Source organism: Ambystoma mexicanum, chromosome 8 (assembly GCF_040938575.1).
Source record: "Ambystoma mexicanum isolate Mex_15411 chromosome 8, UKY_AmexF1_1, whole genome shotgun sequence".
NCBI lineage: Eukaryota > Metazoa > Chordata > Amphibia > Caudata > Ambystomatidae > Ambystoma > Ambystoma mexicanum.
The window spans coordinates 475,554,946-475,575,127 of record NC_090929.1 but is presented as its reverse complement, the minus strand read 5'-3'; the positions used below and the strand labels follow the sequence as shown (position 1 = coordinate 475,575,127).

At 48.0% G+C, this 20,182-nt stretch overlaps 1 protein-coding gene across 1 annotated transcript in view; it reads right to left on the bottom strand.

Moving 5' to 3' along the window:
- Positions 1-20,182, bottom strand: part of PUSL1 (pseudouridine synthase like 1) — an 867,171-nt gene that overhangs the window by 576,077 nt on the left and 270,912 nt on the right. Inside the window, exon 3 of the mRNA XM_069610102.1 lies at positions 2,990-3,177. Coding sequence (XP_069466203.1) covers positions 2,990-3,177 — 188 coding nt within the window. The remainder of the gene's footprint in view (positions 1-2,989; positions 3,178-20,182) is intronic.

Genomic DNA, 20,182 nt, shown 5'->3' with positions numbered 1-20,182 from the left:
ATGTGAATTTTATGAGTAAATGCCATGAGGCAAAGCCAAAGACTTGCAGGAGGTGTGTGCCACATTATGGAAGAGCCAAGAGGCTACGCAGGAGAAGCCAGAAGAGTGTAAATACTGTACATAAAGCCAAAAGGCCAAACAAGGAAAGTAACTCTGTACACAGGGACAAGTCGAGAAGAACCTGTGTGGGCCAAAGAGTCTAGGGATCCTGGTTGTGAGACCTGTGATGGGTGGACTGTGTAGGCTAATAACTACACTTAGATCAGTGAGCCCTGAACTGTTCGATCTGAAGAAATTGTGAAATAAACTAAAGAGAATCTCTGCAAGTGAACTGGTGAGGCAATCCAGAAAGAGGGTCAGGCTGACCTTGAGTTGTGTTAAACCTTTTGAAAGACTGAAACAAGTACACGTGGCTAAGCTAAAGTCTTGGAGAAGGGAACCCTGAGACATGAGGAACTGCAAGTATTGTCTTCAGAATGAAGCCTCAAGACCCTTTTCTTTTGAACTGTGTTGCTTGGAACTTGGGGATGGGAACCCCGAGCATTATGTGCAACTGTGTTACCTTGAACATAAAGGTAATTCTGAGACTTTTGAGGAACCTTCTTGAACTTGGAGAAGGGGAGCTGAAAAGGAAGGTAAGCGCTGGAAGAAGCTCAGAACCTTTTGTTGATCACCATTACTCTGATTATTGACATCCCTACACACGGTTTACTTTGGTGTGAGGGCAAGCATAGGTTTTAGACACAGACAGACTTTTAAGTTGAACTCTTTGACTGAGACTTTCCTTAGTTTTGTTCAGGTAGGGATATCCCACCATGGCATAGGGCAAGTTAGGCCTTATACCATCCTGACAGTTAAGTTAATAAATAGCTTTTGACTGTTGTCTGTGTCTCGCTTCATGACGCCTTCACAACTGCGACTTGTGAAAGCAAAAGGGGCAAAGAAGCCAGGGGAAGGGAGGCTTTCCCGCTGGCAGTGTAAACTGCATGCTAAAATCTAAGAAAGGCCTGGGGGAAGGGAGTCATTCTGCCCAGCCCTTATGTACTATGAAGCCAAGAGACCTTGGGAGAAGGAAGCAATACCTCTGAGTGGTTTTTCTAAAGATTGTGTATCGTGAAGCCAATCAGAAGGAAAGGCCCAGGAAAGGGAGTCATTCCCCTGGCACCGTGAGAACATTGAAAATAGAATACATGGAGAAGGGAGGTATTCTCCAGGAACCCAAAGGGAAAACAAAACTATGGTCAATAAGGAATGATGTTTCAGTTGGAATGTTTTCTTTTGAATTTGGAACTGAAACCTTACAGCACCACAATCTGGAATGTTGTTTCTTTTCCTCGGAAAGGAACTAAGATCAGGAGAAAGGTTTCATTTTCGCAGGAGAAATTCCCCCTACGATTGGAACTGTGGCTCATTGTCCAGAAGAAAGCAGTCATTCTTATGGACCAAGACAATCCAATACCCATTTCGTATTAGTTACAAGTGTGAGGGATAGAAGTAGGCATTTTGACACAACACTGAACTCATTTTATTTACTTAGACATTCCGGCAGGGAAACCCCTCTTAGAGTTAGGGAGAGAAAGATTTCCACTTTATTTTTGCCTGAATACAAGTCTTTTCCAAACACCATACCACCACTGTGTCATAACCATAATTCTGCACCCTTACAGGTCACAGAAAAGAGGAAAGAAAGGGGAGATGTTCCAGTACTTACTTAGAATCACCAAAGGATCCAGAACAGGGCGGGTCCTAAATCCAGAGTATTTGGAAGACTTTTCTGTTGTTACAAAAACCTTTCCAGGGAAGGGAACCCTGAGAACAACTTGGGGTTGGAGAGAAGTCGTTTTGGAATTTTTAACTTCCCTGAACAATTAGTCCAAGCCATCAGACCAATCCTGACATTTCAACTCTGCGTTATTCCTACCCAAATAAGTATTGTTGTCCTCACAGTGTAAAGGTTTCCTTAAATTTATGAAAGCTTACGTTTTCTGTGTGAGTGTGGTCATTTGATCCCTGCCATGGACAAAACAATAGGGAATGTATGGATTTATATAGGAAAGAAACGTGGTTGTAGACTCTCCTGAGTGGAATAAATTTCATAGAACAGGGTATTTGACCCATGTTCGTTCTTAGTTGGAGGGCTCCCACACTCTTTTGTAACTTAGCAAAATAAATATATATAGGATTAATGGGTGAAAGGTTGATTTATAAATGGAGGATGGATGGAAAACAGAAGGGTGGATGGACTACACACGAGATGGAACGCTTGTTCATAGGGATGGATGGATGAATAATGTGATGGGGTGAATGAAGGGGAATGGAGATTCGATAGCTAGATAGATGGGATAGGTGGTGGGTTTATCTGGAAGGGATAGGAAGTGGGATGGATGAAAAGGAAAGGAAGCAAGATGGATGGACGGATATGAGGAGTTCAAGGTGGGATGCGTGCACAAGAAGATACAACAGATTAATGAATGATGAGAAGTAATAAAGGGAAATGGAAATAAAGAAAAGGAAAAAAGATGGGGTAAAAATAAAGAGAAAGAAAGAAATATAAGTGGGAATGGAGTGATAAACAAAGTAAGTGGAAAAGGGAACATGGAGAGGAAGAATGAAATAATAAAAGACAGGTATAACCCCTGCAACTCTCCCATCACATGGCTTTGTGTTGAGGTGATGGGTGCTTGTGGTGGAATTTCAAATTTGGGTAGGGAGCATATTATATTCAGGAATGCCTGTAGGATGTACGTATGGTGTGTAATTGAATGCATACACAATGATAGGGATTGTGCAAGGCAGTTGGAGGACGTTTGCAGGGTGCATCTGTAAAACAGTATACAAACACAGACCGTGCATTTTAATGTTTGTATGTGAGAGTGAAAATATGCATGTTTCCGATATCAGTATGCATCTGTGTCAATTGCATGCCCATTGTGTTGATGAGGGTGCACAGATTTAGGGTATCGGAATGAAGCAATCATACCATGCTCACCTTATGGGCTCCGGTTTAAGGTGATAATTCAGGGCGTTGGCTAAAATATTCTCCGAGAATGGTGGCTTCCCATTGGTCCTCTGGATATCAATGTGCGCAGAGTTGCAGAGTGCATGCACCCCGCTGTCTGTCCGGCTGGAGATGAAGAATCTGATAGGGACTTCAGGCTTCAGTTTCTGTGCCGCAAGCTATAAACAAACCAAAGCAGGAGAAGCTTAAAGATGCATTCACAAAAACCTTGCTACAAAAAACTGCCACACATTCTAGGTCCTGGGCATGCAACTTGTGGCTCGTCAGATGCTTTGGACCATCACTTCCTTGATCCCTCTCCATCGACTATGCGGACTAGTGCGATGGAAGCTGTAGTCCAAAACATCTGGAGAACGACAGGTTGAATATTCCTGGTCTAGAGGGGTTACGAAGGTGATGGGGATCAATTATTAAATGAAGATGGAAATGCAGTGTAAACTATTATTTTGTCGATTAAATCCAGGGAGACCAAAACAAAAATTGGGGACTTCTAGATGTCCACCAAATAAAAGTGCACTGGGGTCTTACTCGGTTAACCTGCACGCCGGCACATGTTCAACCTTAAAGGGGTTCCCACACCCTTCATCCCCGTTCTTTTCATGGTATCTCACTGAGAACTCTGGCTTAAAGAAACCACCCCTTTTGTCTGTGGGGTTCACCTCCTGCCTTGATTCTAAATGTGGGGCTGAAAGGGTTTCCCTAGCCTTTAACCCCCTTCTTCTCGGGCTTGAAGGATTTCCTGCACCCTTCTTCTCTGTGCTCCCAGGTCTTCTCCTACCTTTCTTCTCATACTTGGGTTTAAGGTGTTCCTGTACCCTTCTTCTCTGGTCTTTTCAGGGTCTTTTGTCCTTGGTTTTTCAACATTTCCATGGACACAGGAGGGTTTGACTCACCTTTGGCTTTAAGAACGCAGGCTTAATAAGTTGTTATTCTCCTACTGACCTTGGGGTCCTGACTACTTCTTTCTTCTCCACCTCTCTACTTTTATGCTGGTACCTCTCCTCCTGGCCACCATGCTTGTCGTTCTCCTACCAAGGGCATGGCCACTTCAGATCAAGGTCTCGTCCCAATTCACAAGCTTGCGCATAGAATACCCTCTATTACAATGTTGGCCCTGTCAGGCTCTTTCTCTTCCTCGTGCAGTTCTCTTCCAACCACCTCTTTCTGACACAATCCTACCCCTACCCCTGCATATCTTAATTCAACAGCCTCCTGATGACTTAATCCAACCTCCTTCTGCCACAACCCAACCACCTCCTGCTGACTTAATCTAACCTGCAATGGTTTCAATCCAACCCTCTACAAATGGCATAACTCAATCCCCGTCTCAAACCAACTTCTGCCAATTAACAACTTCATCCAAACTAGTCTACTGTCTCAATCCAACCTCCTGTTTTAACCCAATCTCCGCCAGAGGATGTATCTCCCCTCTCTTTGCCAACCTCCTCAAACTCCTTTCTTGCTCTCCAACCTGATTCCAAACTACTTCCTCGCTCGCCAACCTCCTCCAAACACTTGATACCAGCTCTTATTTCAAGCACCCATCTTGCATGACTGAGACGATGTGACCCCCTACCCTGGGATTGGGCTTCCTGTGAAGGTGTGCATCCATGGATGTGGATGAATGTGGGGCTCTGATTTGTTGTGTATAATTAGTTCACCTGTGTGTGCTTTGGGACTTTGGTGCTGAGCCCCTTTAAAAGGCTGACATGCCATTTTGGAATTCTCTTCCCTCTTCTTCACTTCTACAGGCTCCTCTTGCATCCCCCTGGTGTAGAAAGATTGTAGACCATCAGCCCAGGATATGTAGTGTTTTATTTAAAGGCAGGCAATTTGAAATCATGTTTTAATGCATCACTGGTTCCCTGCAAGAGCTATGTTTGCTCATGCTGCTTGGGATATAAAGGTGGCATCTCGTACTGCAGCTGACGCATCGCTTGAGTAAGACAGGAGAGTGGGTTTGCCCACAATGTCTGTGAGGGCTTGCTGAGGGACTGCAGTAAGAAAATGTAATGTGCCTTTGATGTCCGAGCAAGCTCATGGGACAAAAATGAATGTGCCTCTGATGTCCAAGTGGGCTTGAAGAAACTCCCTGAACAACCAGGGGAGTTGCTAGGTCTGGAAAAGACCCGGGGCTAAGCTGCTGTCGGAACTGTTGGGACTGGGGGCTAGCTGGTCTTTTGGCTGCAGCTCCTGAGATTCTATCCGGGGCTACAACCAGAAGATCAGGGGCTATAGCCCCCTTAGCCCCCCCCTAGCAACGCCCCTGTGAACAACGTTCTCGTGAACCGACAGTAACATCCAGACTTCAGAGAAGTTCATCAGAACAAGCCAATGCTTGCTATAGTAATATTAGCACCAAAATTCAGCTTGAAGAAGAAACTGATTAAATACTGAGAAGAAGAATAGATGTGAGCGGGGAAAAATGCTGATCGCTCAATGGTTGGAAGCTAACAAAACTGGGACGATGAAGAATGAACGAGCAAGGGAGAATGTACAACAAAAAAAGAGAATGGAGTTTAATGTTAACCTGGGGAGGACCCAGAAGTCTAACATAAAAATGGAAGATGGACTCATGAAGATGAATGAGATCCGGGAAGTTCGAATCTGCGTGGATGCTGCTGAGCACCGGGAGATCCTTTGTCGGGAGGGTCTGGCCAGTGGGTGTAATCAGGAGGCATGGAGTAAGCAGATGGCTGAGCCATGCAAGGGAAAGAAGCCCCAAGAGATGGAGAACTGAGTGAGCAGTGGTATGACCAGTGAGAGGTGGACTGTCCAGTGCTGGAACAACGTCGAGCCCGCCACAGCATGGGCTCTGTGGAGCTGCGAGGAAGAACCAAGAAAAGTCATAGTGAACGTAGAAGATGTTCAGACTCGAGTGTCGTCCCGATCCTGGAGAAAGAACCATTGATCCTAGCCCGCGAGAAAGAAGGTAACGGGAGAGGCGGGAGACCGGGGAGGGAATGTGGGGATCACAAGTACACTCATGGACAAATATCCCTAAGAGTGAAAATAACTACAGGACTAAGTCTACTCGTCCCAGTACATGGACGTGTTTCCCTAAGAGTGAGAACAACTACGGAACTCAGCCTACTCTTCCAAGTACATGGAGAAGTATTCATAAGAGTGAGAAAAACTACAGAACTAAGCCTACTCATCCCAATGCATGGACAAGTATCCAAAAGAGGAAGAATAATCAGGACGCAGCCTACTCATCCTAGTGAATGGGCCAGTGTACATAAGAGTGAGAATAACTCTAGTAGTCAACCTACTCATCCCAGTGGATGCACAATGTAGCCCCTGTTTTATGAAATGGGTGAATCACAAGGACACCACCCCACCATCACAGTCCACCTGCTCTGGTGAGGTGCCCTCAGCAACCTACAATGAAAAGGTTGATACAGGAAATGAGCCACAATGCTGAGTTCTTTGATGTAAATAAGGGACAGTACACCGGAGGGGAGTTTTAGTGCCCTCACAGGCTTTTATATAAAATAACATGCAATGGTTAAACATAACTGATTCCTTCAATCCAAATCCCCGCCCCAATCTATAGTCCCATTCCATGTTGATGATGCATTAATACAAGTAAGGGATACCCATTGCTCAAACCACTATGCATATTAACCTTAAACATGTTATCAATTACTTCACTCTAGGCAGCACTATTAATACGTCATCCCCATATTCCACATATGCTTTAACACTGCGACACTTTGAAGAACCGTGGCAGCTGCAGTCTGCCCTTTTTAACTAAACCACAGTCCTCTTTGGTTAGTCCTAAAACAAAGTCAGTAAATTACAGAACCTTCTGCTGGTGCCGTCTCTGTCCTTCTGCACACATGAACACAAACCCCTGCTCTGCCCAGTGTGGCTGTCACAGGGCGTATTGGTGGCTTTGGCAGCCCTGTGTCCTGGTTGGGCTTTGGAAGCCCTGTTATACTTATGGGTTAGTAGGACTTTGGGAGCCCTTGCATTCATAGTGGGCTTTAGATGCCCTTGAATCCATGCTGGGGCTTACAAGCCCATATTTCCTCTGTGATGGTGAAAATGCTGAGTAATAGGAAGTCCTAGGGCTTTGCCAGCCCTTATTGTTAGTTTAGGCTTATGAGCCTATGGACTCCCTACTAGAAAGTGCAGGGTTACATTTCCTATGTGGCAGTGTTTTTATTTTGAAAGGGCTCTGGCAGCCATAAATGTTTGTTGGGGCTTATGAGCCCATGCTACCTGCTGGCAGTGCAGCGGTCAATGCTTTATTTTCCTCCATGGCAGTGGTTTCCCAGGTAGGGAAAATCCTTGTTGGACTCCGCCCAGGCCCACCCACCTGGACGGAGTCAGCGCCCAGCCGCCACACATCCCCCTGAGTTTTGGTCGCACTAGACATCTTGACTAGGGCGCCAGGTAAATTCTGCTTCTCCGCTTTCCCCGTCTGGCCCTGGGGAGAGCGGATGCTGGAAGGACCCCCGCGGGTGCTGGTGGACTTGCCCTCTCCCCGCCTGTGCCGTCAGTGGTTTCTTCCTCTTCACCACCCGCCCCGCTTGGCCACGGGTTGGGCGGGCTTGCTGACATGGCCATAATCTTCAGCTGGGCCGCACCACACATGCGACCCGGGACTTTTCATACCTCTGGCCCGCCCGGACTGGCCCCCGGTGGCCTACAGCCCCCAGCCATGCTCCAGTTTGGGTCGCGGTGAGCACGTGGCCCGTGCCAACGTGTTATTTTTTCACCCAGGCCACACTGCACACGCTGCCCGGGACTTGTTCTACTTCTGACCCGCCCGGGTTGGCCACTGACTCCACTGCCGCCCAGGCCACGCTCTCGCCCGAGGGCCGCCCCGCACATGCGGGCACGGGCGTTTGTCTACGCCCTTGTCGGACCACGCACATGGCCCAGGACTTATCTTCAAGCCGAGCTGCAGACGCAGCCCAGCACAGCCCCATCAAAGGACCCCCGGGGACCACTCGAGGCTGCGACCCCCCAGGGATTACAGCTCTTTTTTCTCTTTCTGTCTTTCTGCCTTTTTACACTCTCCTTTGCTGTCACTGCCTTTCTCTTTCCTGGCTCTCCTCTCAATTGTCACTCCCAACAGTTCTTTTCCTTCCCCCAGGTGAGTTCAGTCCATGTCTCTGTTGGTTGACAGGGGAGACCTGCCATTGTCTTATAGCCTCCAGTGTCCCATGTGTCCCCCCTGGTGGAGAACATGGTACAGTCGAGTAAGTCAGTCAGTGTATGTAAAACACATACATAGTTAATAAAAGCTTTAACAAAAGTCCTAATGTGTTTTGTCTTTATTTATTTATACACTTCCATAATCCCCTATCTATTAGGGCCTCTTTGGGGTCAGGGGTTACAACAAGTATCCATCAGAGTGAGGATAACTCTGGAACTCAGTTTACTCATCTCAGTGAAAGGTCTAATATCCAAGACGAGAAGAATAACAGTGGAGCCTGTATTACTTACAGCAACAAGACACGAAAGGAACAAAGGAACAAATCCAGTGGGCTGGGCTGTCGTAACCACCCCAAAGAGAAAGTCAGTTTATCAAACCAAGAGTAAGTTGATATGAAACATATTGTTCAAGAGGAAACAAGGAAGCAGAGGGATACAGAGAACCAGGATCAAGCGAAGAGGAATTTCAGTTCCCCTACAAAATGGGAGAAAGGGAACTTCAAAGAGACATTTCAAGAAATTAAAGTACAAAGGGACCAAAACCCAAACACAGCATGGAGACAAAGTTTCTCTACAGAAGGAAAAGGGATGCCAAAAAGGTGGAAAAGTCCCAGAGAGGAACTGAACAAGTTAATCCAAGAAATAGCCAATAACTATTTAAAAATGGTTAACTAGGGCTGGAAAAGGCTAGCCAGGAAAAGGGAGTCATTCTCCTTGACTTTTGTTTTGGTTTTCTCCTAGTGGTAGGGTCAGTTTCGATTGATTAGCTTTGATACAGAGGACTGACTGTTTACTTTTTTGGACTTCACTACTGACGACGAATAGATCATTTGTTGAACATACTAAAATTGGTCTGTCTCATTTGTCTGACCTACCACAATATGCATATATGCAAGTGTGCGTCTGTCTGTGTATGAAAAGACATCCCACATTGATGATGCCTTTCTCCAAGTGTTCAGACCAGCAGAGAAGACACATTGCCAGACGCATATCTCAAGATCTTCACTACATCACACAAACTCTCTACTGATTTCACCAGAGAAACAGAGTACTAGCAGAGACACAGTACAAGTAGACACTATGGGTTTGCATATTCTGGTATTCTGGCAAAGGAACAGCTCAGAATAATGTCATAATATAAGGCAGTGTGAATTTGAATGGGAAGGGACGATCAACAATGATGCTAAAGAGGGGTTCCTGCAGAGCAGAAATTTGCATGTTCACATCTGCTTCTGCGTCAGCATGGGAATCCAAGGGTAGCAGTGGTGAAAGGGCGTACAGCATAATGGGGAAAGTGCTTTATCCTGTGTAGTAGAGTGTATTTATGTGAGGAGGTGCTAGCATTATTAACTGGACCCTATACAACATGGAATTCACATGCATTGAAGCATTCACATTTTTGGGTACTTTACAATGGTTGATGAGTAATAATAGGGCATAAGGACAGCACAGATAGACAACATGCTTAGTATACATTGAATACAAGCTTTTTACAATTCGGGGCAGGGTTGGTGAACAAGGGAATTATGCTTGATGCACAACTATGTACGGGTTTGCACAGGTGAGGACAAGCTTGGGTATCAAGAGAGACAACAAAACTTTGACTCCCATGAGCCCCTTTGCCAGTAAGATCATTCTTGAGAGCACCTTTAAAGGCCTGACGCGAGATAGCGTTCTTAACATCTAGAAGCGAGACAAATTACAGCGGAAGACCTTGCAGGGTGGGCTTGGACAACTTGAGTAGGTCTGGGGATTGCAGGACGTTAGAAGGGGAGTATCAGGAAGCAGAGTTAGCCAGTTGAAGGGTCTCGGGGGAGGGCGGGCAGCCCTGGTGAGATTTAACTACAAGGAGGAGGAATTTAAAGAGACACATGGAGAGTATGACAACGTGTCCCATTACAACTGCAAAGGAAGACCTAAGGACATGGAAAACGGACATCAATTTAACCATTCCCCCCTTTCCATGATATCTATAAGAGGAAATATTGAACAGAGAGAAGGGGGTGGAGTAATGCAGAATTCCTTAGCAACAACTGGAGGAGTGATGGCTATAGAGGATTGTACACAGAGCACATACGGAGAAAGAACGATGGAGGATCTCACCATCGGTTGATGGCAGACATAGAACGGATGATATTGTGCAACGACAAGAGGATCAGAACAGGTGATAGATGCTATCGGGAAACTGAGACGAGGTGCAAGAACCAAGAGAAGGACAATAAAACAGTGCACTCTGAGAAAGTGAGGGAGTCCAGCACAAGAAAAAAATCATCTGAAGTGCTCCATTTGGGGAAACGGAGTACAGTTCCAGAGAATAAAGAAGACAATAGAATGAAACCTAGTGCAATGATCAATTTTAGTTATAATGAATTATAGCTGCGCTGCATAAACTATCCCACATGAAGTGGAGGGGCAGTTGAGGTGGGTGATGAACATGGGAGCCTGAAATCAGTGTAAATTGCAAAGTTTGGCCTCCTATTGAGAGCACACCATAGTACAGATAATGAGGCAGGCGGAGGTTAGAGCAGTAGTCAAGTTGGCTGAGGACAAGAGGGGAAATTAGGTAAGACTGTTTGGGGAACTGGGGGCCTATTATAAATGTAATTAGTAGGTTTGTCCTGTAGGCGTGGCAGTAGAGGTAATGGATTGAAGCTTTAGTTCGCTATCCAAGAGAATTCCAAGGCTGCAAACATTAGAGAATAGTGTGATGAGCTCATGGGGAAAAAGTAGGATTTTGAGAACAGGGTGGTGGTAGAAGACTTCAATTTTAGACAACCTGTGCATTAGACACTAAGGTGGCACCCAGTGCTGGATGGCAGAAAGACAGTTGGCTATAGAGGCGGAAAGCTCAGCGGTAGAAGGTGAAGCTTTCATGTTCATCAAGGAGGAGCCAAAGGACATAAGGCTACTGTGAACAAGTCCCATTGAGCAAACTCGGGGTAAGGTCGTTCGGAGACTTTGAGAGCTATGGCAGGCTGATCGCTGCGCCATGCGACACCTGAAAACGGGGCTCTCCCAAAGCTTCTCAATCTACCGTGACCTCAGACTTTAACTAGGGCCGTAGATCACAGAAATTTGCAAGGAAGAGCAGAGAACCTTGGGGTACACTTTGCTGCCCACAAACGCGGACCGTAAACTGCTGGTCCAGAAGAGTTGGGTGTTTTCAAGTATAACTGATTGGGGATGGCTGTAAGGCTTTGAATTAATCTTAAACACAGGTATTGATCTGGGGAATTAGGCAGAACATTTATTTCAGCCTGTCAAGTTAACGCAGAAGGGGAAAGAAATACCATATGCAAAAATGGACGACCTTGAAAACAGGGAGCGTCAATCCAACATACGCATAATGGGCCTAAATGAAAAGCCAGGTGAATCCTCATCTTCCCTGGAGGAACGAGTGAAGGCCCTGAATGGTTCGCTTTTTGACCCCCCGATGTCCACATATATAGAGTTTGATAGAATTCACAGAGTTGGGGGTCCAGAGAACGGCACGAGGACCGTCCTTGCCAAGTGTCACTATTTTAAATAAAAAATTGACATTTTACAAAAAGCAAGGGAAAAAGAAAGTATTCAATTTGAAGGATCAAGCATCAGAATATTCCAAGACCTGTCTGCGACTACTCTCTTCAAGAGAAAAGGCTGCTGGCCGCTCACAACTTGGCTGCAGGAGCAAGGTGTGCGATATAGATGGGCTTCCCCTTTTCATTAAACCTTGAACATGGTGGAGAGGAATATCGTATAACCTCGGAAAAAGAAGCTCAAGGAGTCTTGGTGGGCCTGCGAACAGGTACTCAAGGTACAAGCCGGAAAGGCTCTTGTATGCCTCAGCGTCTTATTGATAAAGCAAAGACCTATTCACCATGGAGAGGCCACGAACAAGGCTCCAGGAGGTACAAACGTTTTAACACTCATAAGGGCTGCATACACAGTGAATTCTTGATAAACAAAGAGTTCTCTTCTTTCTCTTTTTTCTCCTCCCTCAGTCCGGCTTCAGGAGACTGGCCCAGCACATTTAAGAAAGATCTTAAACTCTAAAGACAGACCTAGAAGGAATGGCGAGGTTCAAGATGGGCAAAAGAAACCTCACTATCCATGCTCCTGTTTTTGGTCCTTCCGGTGTTGTTATGTTTGTTTGTGAAACATTAAATTACAGTGGTTAAGTGTTCCTACCATTCTCAAATTAGGTAGACTTATGTTGCATATTGCTCAGTGAGGGGCTCCTGAAGTGTGGCCCTTTTTATTCTAGGGCATCTCTGTTAGAAGTGAAGTGTCGATGGAGGCACTTTTCATTGGAGGGGAATGGGTTTGGGGATGGGGGGATTTACATTGGGTAAATAAGAATGCTACCAGCAACACACATTTGGTGAGAAAGAAACAGCCATGTAAACATATGGTCCTCAGGCACTCTACTCCTCTCTGTGAGATCACTTGGCATAGTAGCCAATTGACCACGGCAAAAAGGAAGCAACTGACACGTGATCATGGGGTCAGCTGATGGGATGAGGTTTGGGTCCCTTAATGTTAAAGGCTTAAACTCACTGCAAAAATGCTCCGTGCCAATGAGGGAACTCAAACTCTCCAAATTAGACGTGTTGTTTGTTCAAGAAATGAAATTCAAAAGGGGAGAAGAGTTTAAAGTGGGAGGGAAGGAATTGGGAGGGGCACTGTGAGTGTCAGGTCAACACAAAAGAGGAGGGGTGGGTATCATATATAGGAAGTCCATAGATCTCCAAATAACACAGGTGTATAGAAATGAGGATGGGAGATACATTGTGGTTAATGGGATGGTGAGATCGCGCGCAGTGACTCTTTGCTTGACAGACGCAACCAATCAAATCCAACTTGCCTTCAGTAGAGAACTCCTTACTTTTTTGTACAGCTGGAAAAGGGGCCTCTTAATATGTGGAGGGGACTTTAATGTTATATCAGATCACACTATGGATTGTGATTCCATGAGGCAGGGAGCAACTTCCCCACTGTGCCCAAGCACCAAAAAATTCCCTGATCTCTTGAAAGCTAACTATCTGATTGACACATGGAGGGAGATGCACCTGCATAAAAGAACATTTACCTTTTATTCCCCCCCACACTTGATATATTCACAAATTGATTACGCCTTACTAGAAGCCACATACAAACATGCCATAATCACAGCAACTATTGAGATCGTAGGATGGTCTGACCATGAAATGTGTCTGTTGGAACTTGACTTAGGCCCGCCACCACAAACAGATCGTAGATGGATTCGTAATGATACCCTCTATAAGCACGTGATGTTCAGGGACACCCTTGCTGACGATATTAAAAGTTACTTTACCACTAATGACACTGGGGAACTCACATTAAGTACAGTATGGGAAGTGGCCAAAGCCACGTTCCAGGGTGTCCTGATAGCGCAGAAGGCTTTTAGGAACAGAACCAGGTTGTTGAGGGGATCTGCACTAAAAAAATAAATCAACCAGAAAGAAGAAAAAGTTACTTTCTTACCTGGTAACGTTCTTTCGATGGGATGGTCCGACGACGTATTCCATATCTATGACAGGTAATGTCCGCAGCTGTGCTGCTTCGGAAAATCTTTGGCGTCTGCGTCCTGCGTCGATGAGCCGTCCCCGAGGACCTCCTCCGATGGCCGACGTCACCCGATGTGATAAGTAGGACGCACGACGCCCATAGCCTCAGTTATAGTTTTTTCCCAGAACGTGTGCCACCAGTTTTCTGCCAGTCAGACACACAAGGCCTTGCGGAACGCAAGCTGCAATCGCAAAAGAAATTCTGCAGCGGGGAAGGCAGGGAGGGAGCGATATGGAATACGTCATCGGACCATCCCATCGAAAGAACGTTACCAGGTAAGAAAGTAACTTGTTCTTTGAGGGGATTGGGTCCTCCGACGTATTCCATATCTATGACAGACTCCCAAAGCAGTACCAAGCAAGGAGGTGGGAAAGAATTTAGAATACAAATTTAGCATGCCCAATCAAATGGCAGAATAGAGAACTGCCTTGCCAAAGGCCAGATCTTGCCCTCTGATGGAATCGAGGAAATAGTGACGTACAAAAGTATGTACTGAAGCCCAGGTGGCTGCATCACAGATGTGACGAATAGGAACTCCCCTCTGCAGGGCAGTAGACGCAGCCACTCCTCTGGTAGAATGGGCCCGCAAGCCAGCCGGAGGGTCCTTACCCGCCAAGCGGTAACACTCGGAGATAGCTAAAATAATCCAACGAGACAAAGTCTGTTTCGTCACAGCTTGTCCCAAACGCTTTCCAGCGTAACCAATGAAAAGTTGTTCGTCCACTCTGACCCGGGACATGCGCGAGATATAAAAGCTTAACGTTCTCCTAGGATCAAGCCTATGGAGCCTCTCCTCTTCCTTACCAAGATGCGGAGAAGGATAGAACGCCGGAAGAACAACCTTCTGGCTCAAATGAAATTCCGAAACCACCTTCGGAAGAAAAGAAGGACGAACTCTAAGGACAACCCTGTCCTTGTGAAACACAGTGAAGGGTGGCTTAACTGAACTCACTCTGTAACTCACTCACTCTGCGAGCGGAAGTAACCGCAACTAAAAACACAGTTTTCAGAGTTAACAGCCTCAAAGGGCAAGAATGTAAAGGCTCAAACGGAGCACCCATAAGAAACTTAAGAACAATGTTCAAATCCCATCCTGGCACTTCCGGTTGACACTGGAGGCGAAGAGATCCACTTGAGGGGTCCCCCAAAGGGCAAAGATCTCCAGGAGAATCTCCTGAGCCAGCTCCCACTCATGAGAGATCGTGCTCTGCCTGCTCAGAGCATCCGCCGTCTCGTTGTCGTCTCCGGCCAGATGAACTGCCGAGATCGAAACTTCCTGCTGGATGGCCCAGAATTCGAGCTGCATCGCTTCCCTGCACAGCGGAAGTGACCCTGCCCCCCCCTTTTTGTTGAGGTAGTGCAGGGCCACCATGTTGTCCGTCAGAATCAGGACACTCTTCCAGCGCACAGCCGGCAGAAAAGCCTTCAGGGCAAGCCTGACGGCCCTCAGCTCCAACAGATTGATATGGAGTCTGGACTCCGACGGAGACCAACGACCGCTGACTGTCAGCTCGTTGGCATGAGCTCCCCATCCCGTGAGGGATGCGTCCGTCACAATCGTCACCTCCGGCCAGGGCAGCCAAAATGGGTCACCCTTCATCAGATTGCCCTCGATGGCCCACCACAGAAGGTCCCGGGCTACCGAGGGCGGCACCTGAACAGGGTCCGACAGCCTGCCGGAGGACTGAGACCACTGGAGCTTGAGTGCCCACTGCAAAGATCCCATCCGCAGACGAGCCTCTGGCACCAGAAGAATGCAGGATGACATGAGGCCGAGCAGTCTCAAGAACTCGGATGCTGGGAGAGTCTGGGCAAACTGAAACTTGTGCACCATCTGCTGAATGTGAAGAGCCCTCACCTGAGGAGGAAAACACTGCCCCAGGGACGTGTCGAACACTGCTCCGATGTACTGGAGCCGCTGCGTTGGTGTCAAATGGGACTTCTTTAAATTGAGAGAGAAGCCCAGCCTGTGAAGGGAGTGGCAGGTGACGGACAGATGATCCAGCACTTGCTCGGGAGAGCTCCCCCTGATCAACCAATCATCCAGGTAGGGGTAGACGTGAATCCCCCCTTTCCTGAAATGCGCTGCCACCACCACCATGAGCTTGGTGAAAACCCTTGGAGCGGAGGTCAATCCTAACGGCAGGACCCGAAACTGAAAGTGCGAGTCGCCAACCGCGAACCTCAGGTACTTCTTGTGCTTTGGATGGATCGGCACATGAAAATAAGCGTCCTTGAGGTCGAGAGACACCAACCAGTCCTGAAGTTGAAGGGCTCGGAGGACTTGAGAGAGAGTAACCATCTTGAACTTGTCCTTCCTGAGGAGTTTGTTCAAACCGTGCAAGTCCATGATGGGTCTCAATCCTCCGTCTTTCTTTGAAATAAAAAAATAAGGGGAATACCATCCCTTGTTGCTCTCTGCTACAGGCACCAGTTCTATGGCGCCTTTCTCCAGCAGGGCTTGAATTTCCTGCGCAAGGAGTGGATCCGGACTCTTCAAAGAGAGGTTCCCTGGTGGATTGTCGTGAGGCCTCTGCCGAAAAGGAAGACAGTAGCCGTGGGTTATGATCTCCAGAACCCACACATCCGAAGTAATGGCTTGCCACTCTACAAGATGCTCCGCCAGCCTTCCCCCAACCGGCGAACCATGGGACCTGGCCTCATGACTGAGTGGTAGCGGCTGCAGCGTTGCCTGAGGGCAAAGAAGCAACTGCCCGAGTGGCCTTGGCACCTCGAGTACCTTTGTTTCCACCTCTGGCACTCTTACGAGGGCCTCTTTGACTGCTAGCTCCTCTCGCTTTACTGAAGGACGAGTAATAGCGAAAGGAACCTCCCCTCCATTGCTGTCCCCTAGGACGAAAAGGCGGAGGTTGGCGAACTGCAGCGCCCAACGACTTCGCTGCAGCTTTGGAGGTCTGCAACCTCTCAAGGCTCTATTCAGCCTTGCTGCCAAAAAGGTGTTCACTGTCAAAGGGCATGTTGAGGAGCCGGGACTGCACATCAGGAGCGAACCCAGACTTCCTCAACCACGCAAACCTGCGCATTACGGTGCTCGCGCCATGGACCGGCTGACATAATCCGCCAAGTCCAAACCCGACTGAACGGCCTCACACATGGCATCCTTGCCATCCTGAACCATAGCAAGGAAACCATCCCGTTCGTCCCCTTCGGGAATATGATCAGCCGCTAATGCAACACAGTTCCACAGAGTGTGTGTGAAACGAGACAAGGCACCTATGGAGTTGGCCGCCTGAAGCGCCATACCCCCAGAAGAAAACACTTTCTTCGCCCAGCCGTCAAAACGTTTGTCGTCCCTATACGGAGGGATGGTAGGATACGACGCCTGCTTTGCCGGGGCCATAGCTGCCTGCACCACCAAACTCTCCGGGGTGGGGTGCCTAGACAAGTAGCAGGGGTCGGTACTGGCTGGACGGTATTTTCGTGACAAAGACTTGCCCACTGCCGGGAGACTCTCCGGAGCAGTCCAAGCTGCCGCTACCCTTCTCTGCAAAGCCATATGAAAAGGCAAAACCGGGTCAGTGGGTGGACCGAGATCAAGGATGTCCGTGGGATCATCCTGAACGAACTCCCCTGGGGGAGTTGACCAACCCAAGTACTCGGTAACCCGAAACATAAGGCGCCGATATGACGAATCGGCATGAGTGCCAGGCTCCGGCCGACAAAACTCCACCTCCGGAGAGGTGTCCAGTCCACTGGCATCATGCAGTGACTGCCTCAGGTCATCAAACTGACTATGGCCCGAGATAAGGTCATCCGGAACCGGAACCAGAACCAGGCCACCATCAGAGCCTTCATCACCCTCTGAAATGTACTCCAGGCGGGGAGAGGAAGACCTCTGCGGACCAAAGCAGTGCCGGACCTTAGCCATAGCCTTTTTAGGGGCAAACCCTGTGCCACGGGGCCCCTCTGACACCACCGCCTCGAAAGGTGTCGAGGGCGCCGAACGAGTCGGGGCCGGCATCGACAGAAAAGGCGAAGGCGCCGAGCGAGTCGGCGCCGACAGAAAAGGCGTTGACGTTGAGCGAATCGGCATCGACGTCAGCTGCAACGCCTCCAGCATCTGCGGAGTCGACACAGTCCTCGAAGCCGGAGCTCCGAGCGTGTCTCTCGACAACCTGGGCACCGACGGCATCGGCGGAACCTCAAGAGAAATCATCGACGACCTCGTCGCCACAGGCGTCGAAGTCTTCTTCGAAAACGGCACCGGATCACGCGGTCTCGAGCGCGTCGAGGACCGGGACCTGGAACGGGCATGGCGAGAATGGCTACCCTTGTCCGAGCGGGACCTCTCCCGCGAGCCGTGCCGACCACCCGAGCCCGAAGGCATACGGGCGGTGTCTCTCGACCGGTGCCGACCGACCCCACTTAGAGGCACAGACGGACCGGTGCCCTGCGATTCCAAAATCGCTAGCATCTGCTTCCCGAAGGAAGCCCATTCCTCTGGTGTCGCTTGCATGGAGGGATAAGCGACCCGCCGATGGGCGGAGTCCTCGGAAGAGGACGGGGAAGACGACCTATGCCGGCGCTTCCTGGAATGCCTAGAAGAGACGGCAGAGTGGCGAGACCGACTCCTGGAAGGAGACCCACCGGACTTCCGACGACGATGCGGAGAGTCACCCCTCAAGTCATCGGTCGAAAGCCCCGCAGACCTCGACTACTGGGGCTTAGACACCCGACCTACCGACAGTTTCTTCGTGCGTTCTCGCAAGGCCTTTGCAGTGAGCAACTGGCAGTCGACACAGTCATCTGTATCGTGGGCCTCCCCGAGGCACCAGAGGCAGGCGTCGTGCGAGTGCGTGACCGACATCATGGACCCACAGTCCCCGCAGTTCTTGAAGCCCGGACACGGGGTCGAAGATGAGAAAGACATCGCCACGAACAGGTCTTCACACCAACCGAACAGGTTCAACGAACCGAGAAAGAAAACAGCAACTCCAACGAGTCGAGGCGTACCGAGATTCACGAAGCGAACACGTTCGCGGAAAAAACAGAACTGAGGCTAAGGGCGTTGTGCGTCCTACTTATCACATCGGGTGACGTCGGCCATCGGAGGAGGTCCTCGGGGATGGCGCATCGACATCATCGATGCAGGACGCAGACGCCAGAGATTTTCCGAAGCAGCACAGCTGAGGACATTACCTGTCATAGATTTGGAATACGTCGGAGGACCCAATCCCCTCGAATTGCTCGTTCAAACTGAAACTGCCCTTAAAGATGAAATTCTAACAAATATATGAATGCTCTGGGAAGAATTAAGCGATATATGGCACAACAAAGTGTTAACAACTACTGGTATGCGTCCCGAGGACAAAATGTATCTCTAAAGGGGATAGAAGGTTCTCTGTATTTGGGCCCAAACTCTGGAACCAGCTGCCCATAAGCATTTGCTCATGCACTACTCTGGAAAGATCCAGAAAGGAATTGAAAACCTTCCTGTTTAAATTACCCTCTCTCCTCTAGGACCGCCGTTACTTCAGACTCGCCAAAGCGATATATCCAATCCTTTAGTTAACATCTGCGCCCGAATGCAGTTATCTGCCTGGTGCGCATAAGAAATTAATCAAAATCAAAAATCAAATCAAATCAAATTAATCCAGCTAAGGTTTTTGAAACAATTTTTTTTTGAGAGGCGCAACATGGCCCATACCATGCTGGCCGCAGACCTGTGTAACCAGAGAGCAGACAGGGCTGTATATAAAGTCAAAGATGAGAATGTCAAAAGAACCGACTAACCCTGTTGAGATCACTAAACGCTTCGCCCAATTTTATGCTTCCCTATACATCGCTGAGGGGGGGGGGTACCAAAGAGGAAATGGTGCGATACCTATCGAAACTTCCTCACGTTCCACTGGCTAATGATAATTTAGTACTACTAAATGCCCCGATAACGATTGAAGAGGTCCAAAACGTTATATCTAAGCTTAAAGCTGTCTCGGAACCGCGCCAGGACTGCTTTATACCAGTCTTTTATAAAGCATATAGTAACTCTTTAGCTCCTTTCTTAGTGAAACTCTTTAATAAAATATTAGATTAGAAACCAGTCAAGCACAACCATCATTCAGAGAGTCTCGAATTATATTGATTCTGAAGGAGGGTAAGGATGGGACGGAAAGCGCTTCATATCGTCCCATATCACTAATAAGTGTGGATGCCAAGATTTACAATGTTTTGGCAGGCCGGCTTTCCCAGGTCCAACCTCAATTGGTACATACTGGCCAGGTTGGATATCTTAAGGGCAGGCAAGGTGCTGATAATATTCACAAGGTTGCCCCTTATTACAACCCCTTCTGTTTGCCCTAGTCTTGGAGCCACTTGCACAAGCTATTTGTGTAAATGTCCAGATAAACAGGTTAGTAAAGTTTGGGCATGAATTCAAATTCGCATTATTTGCTGATGATATTA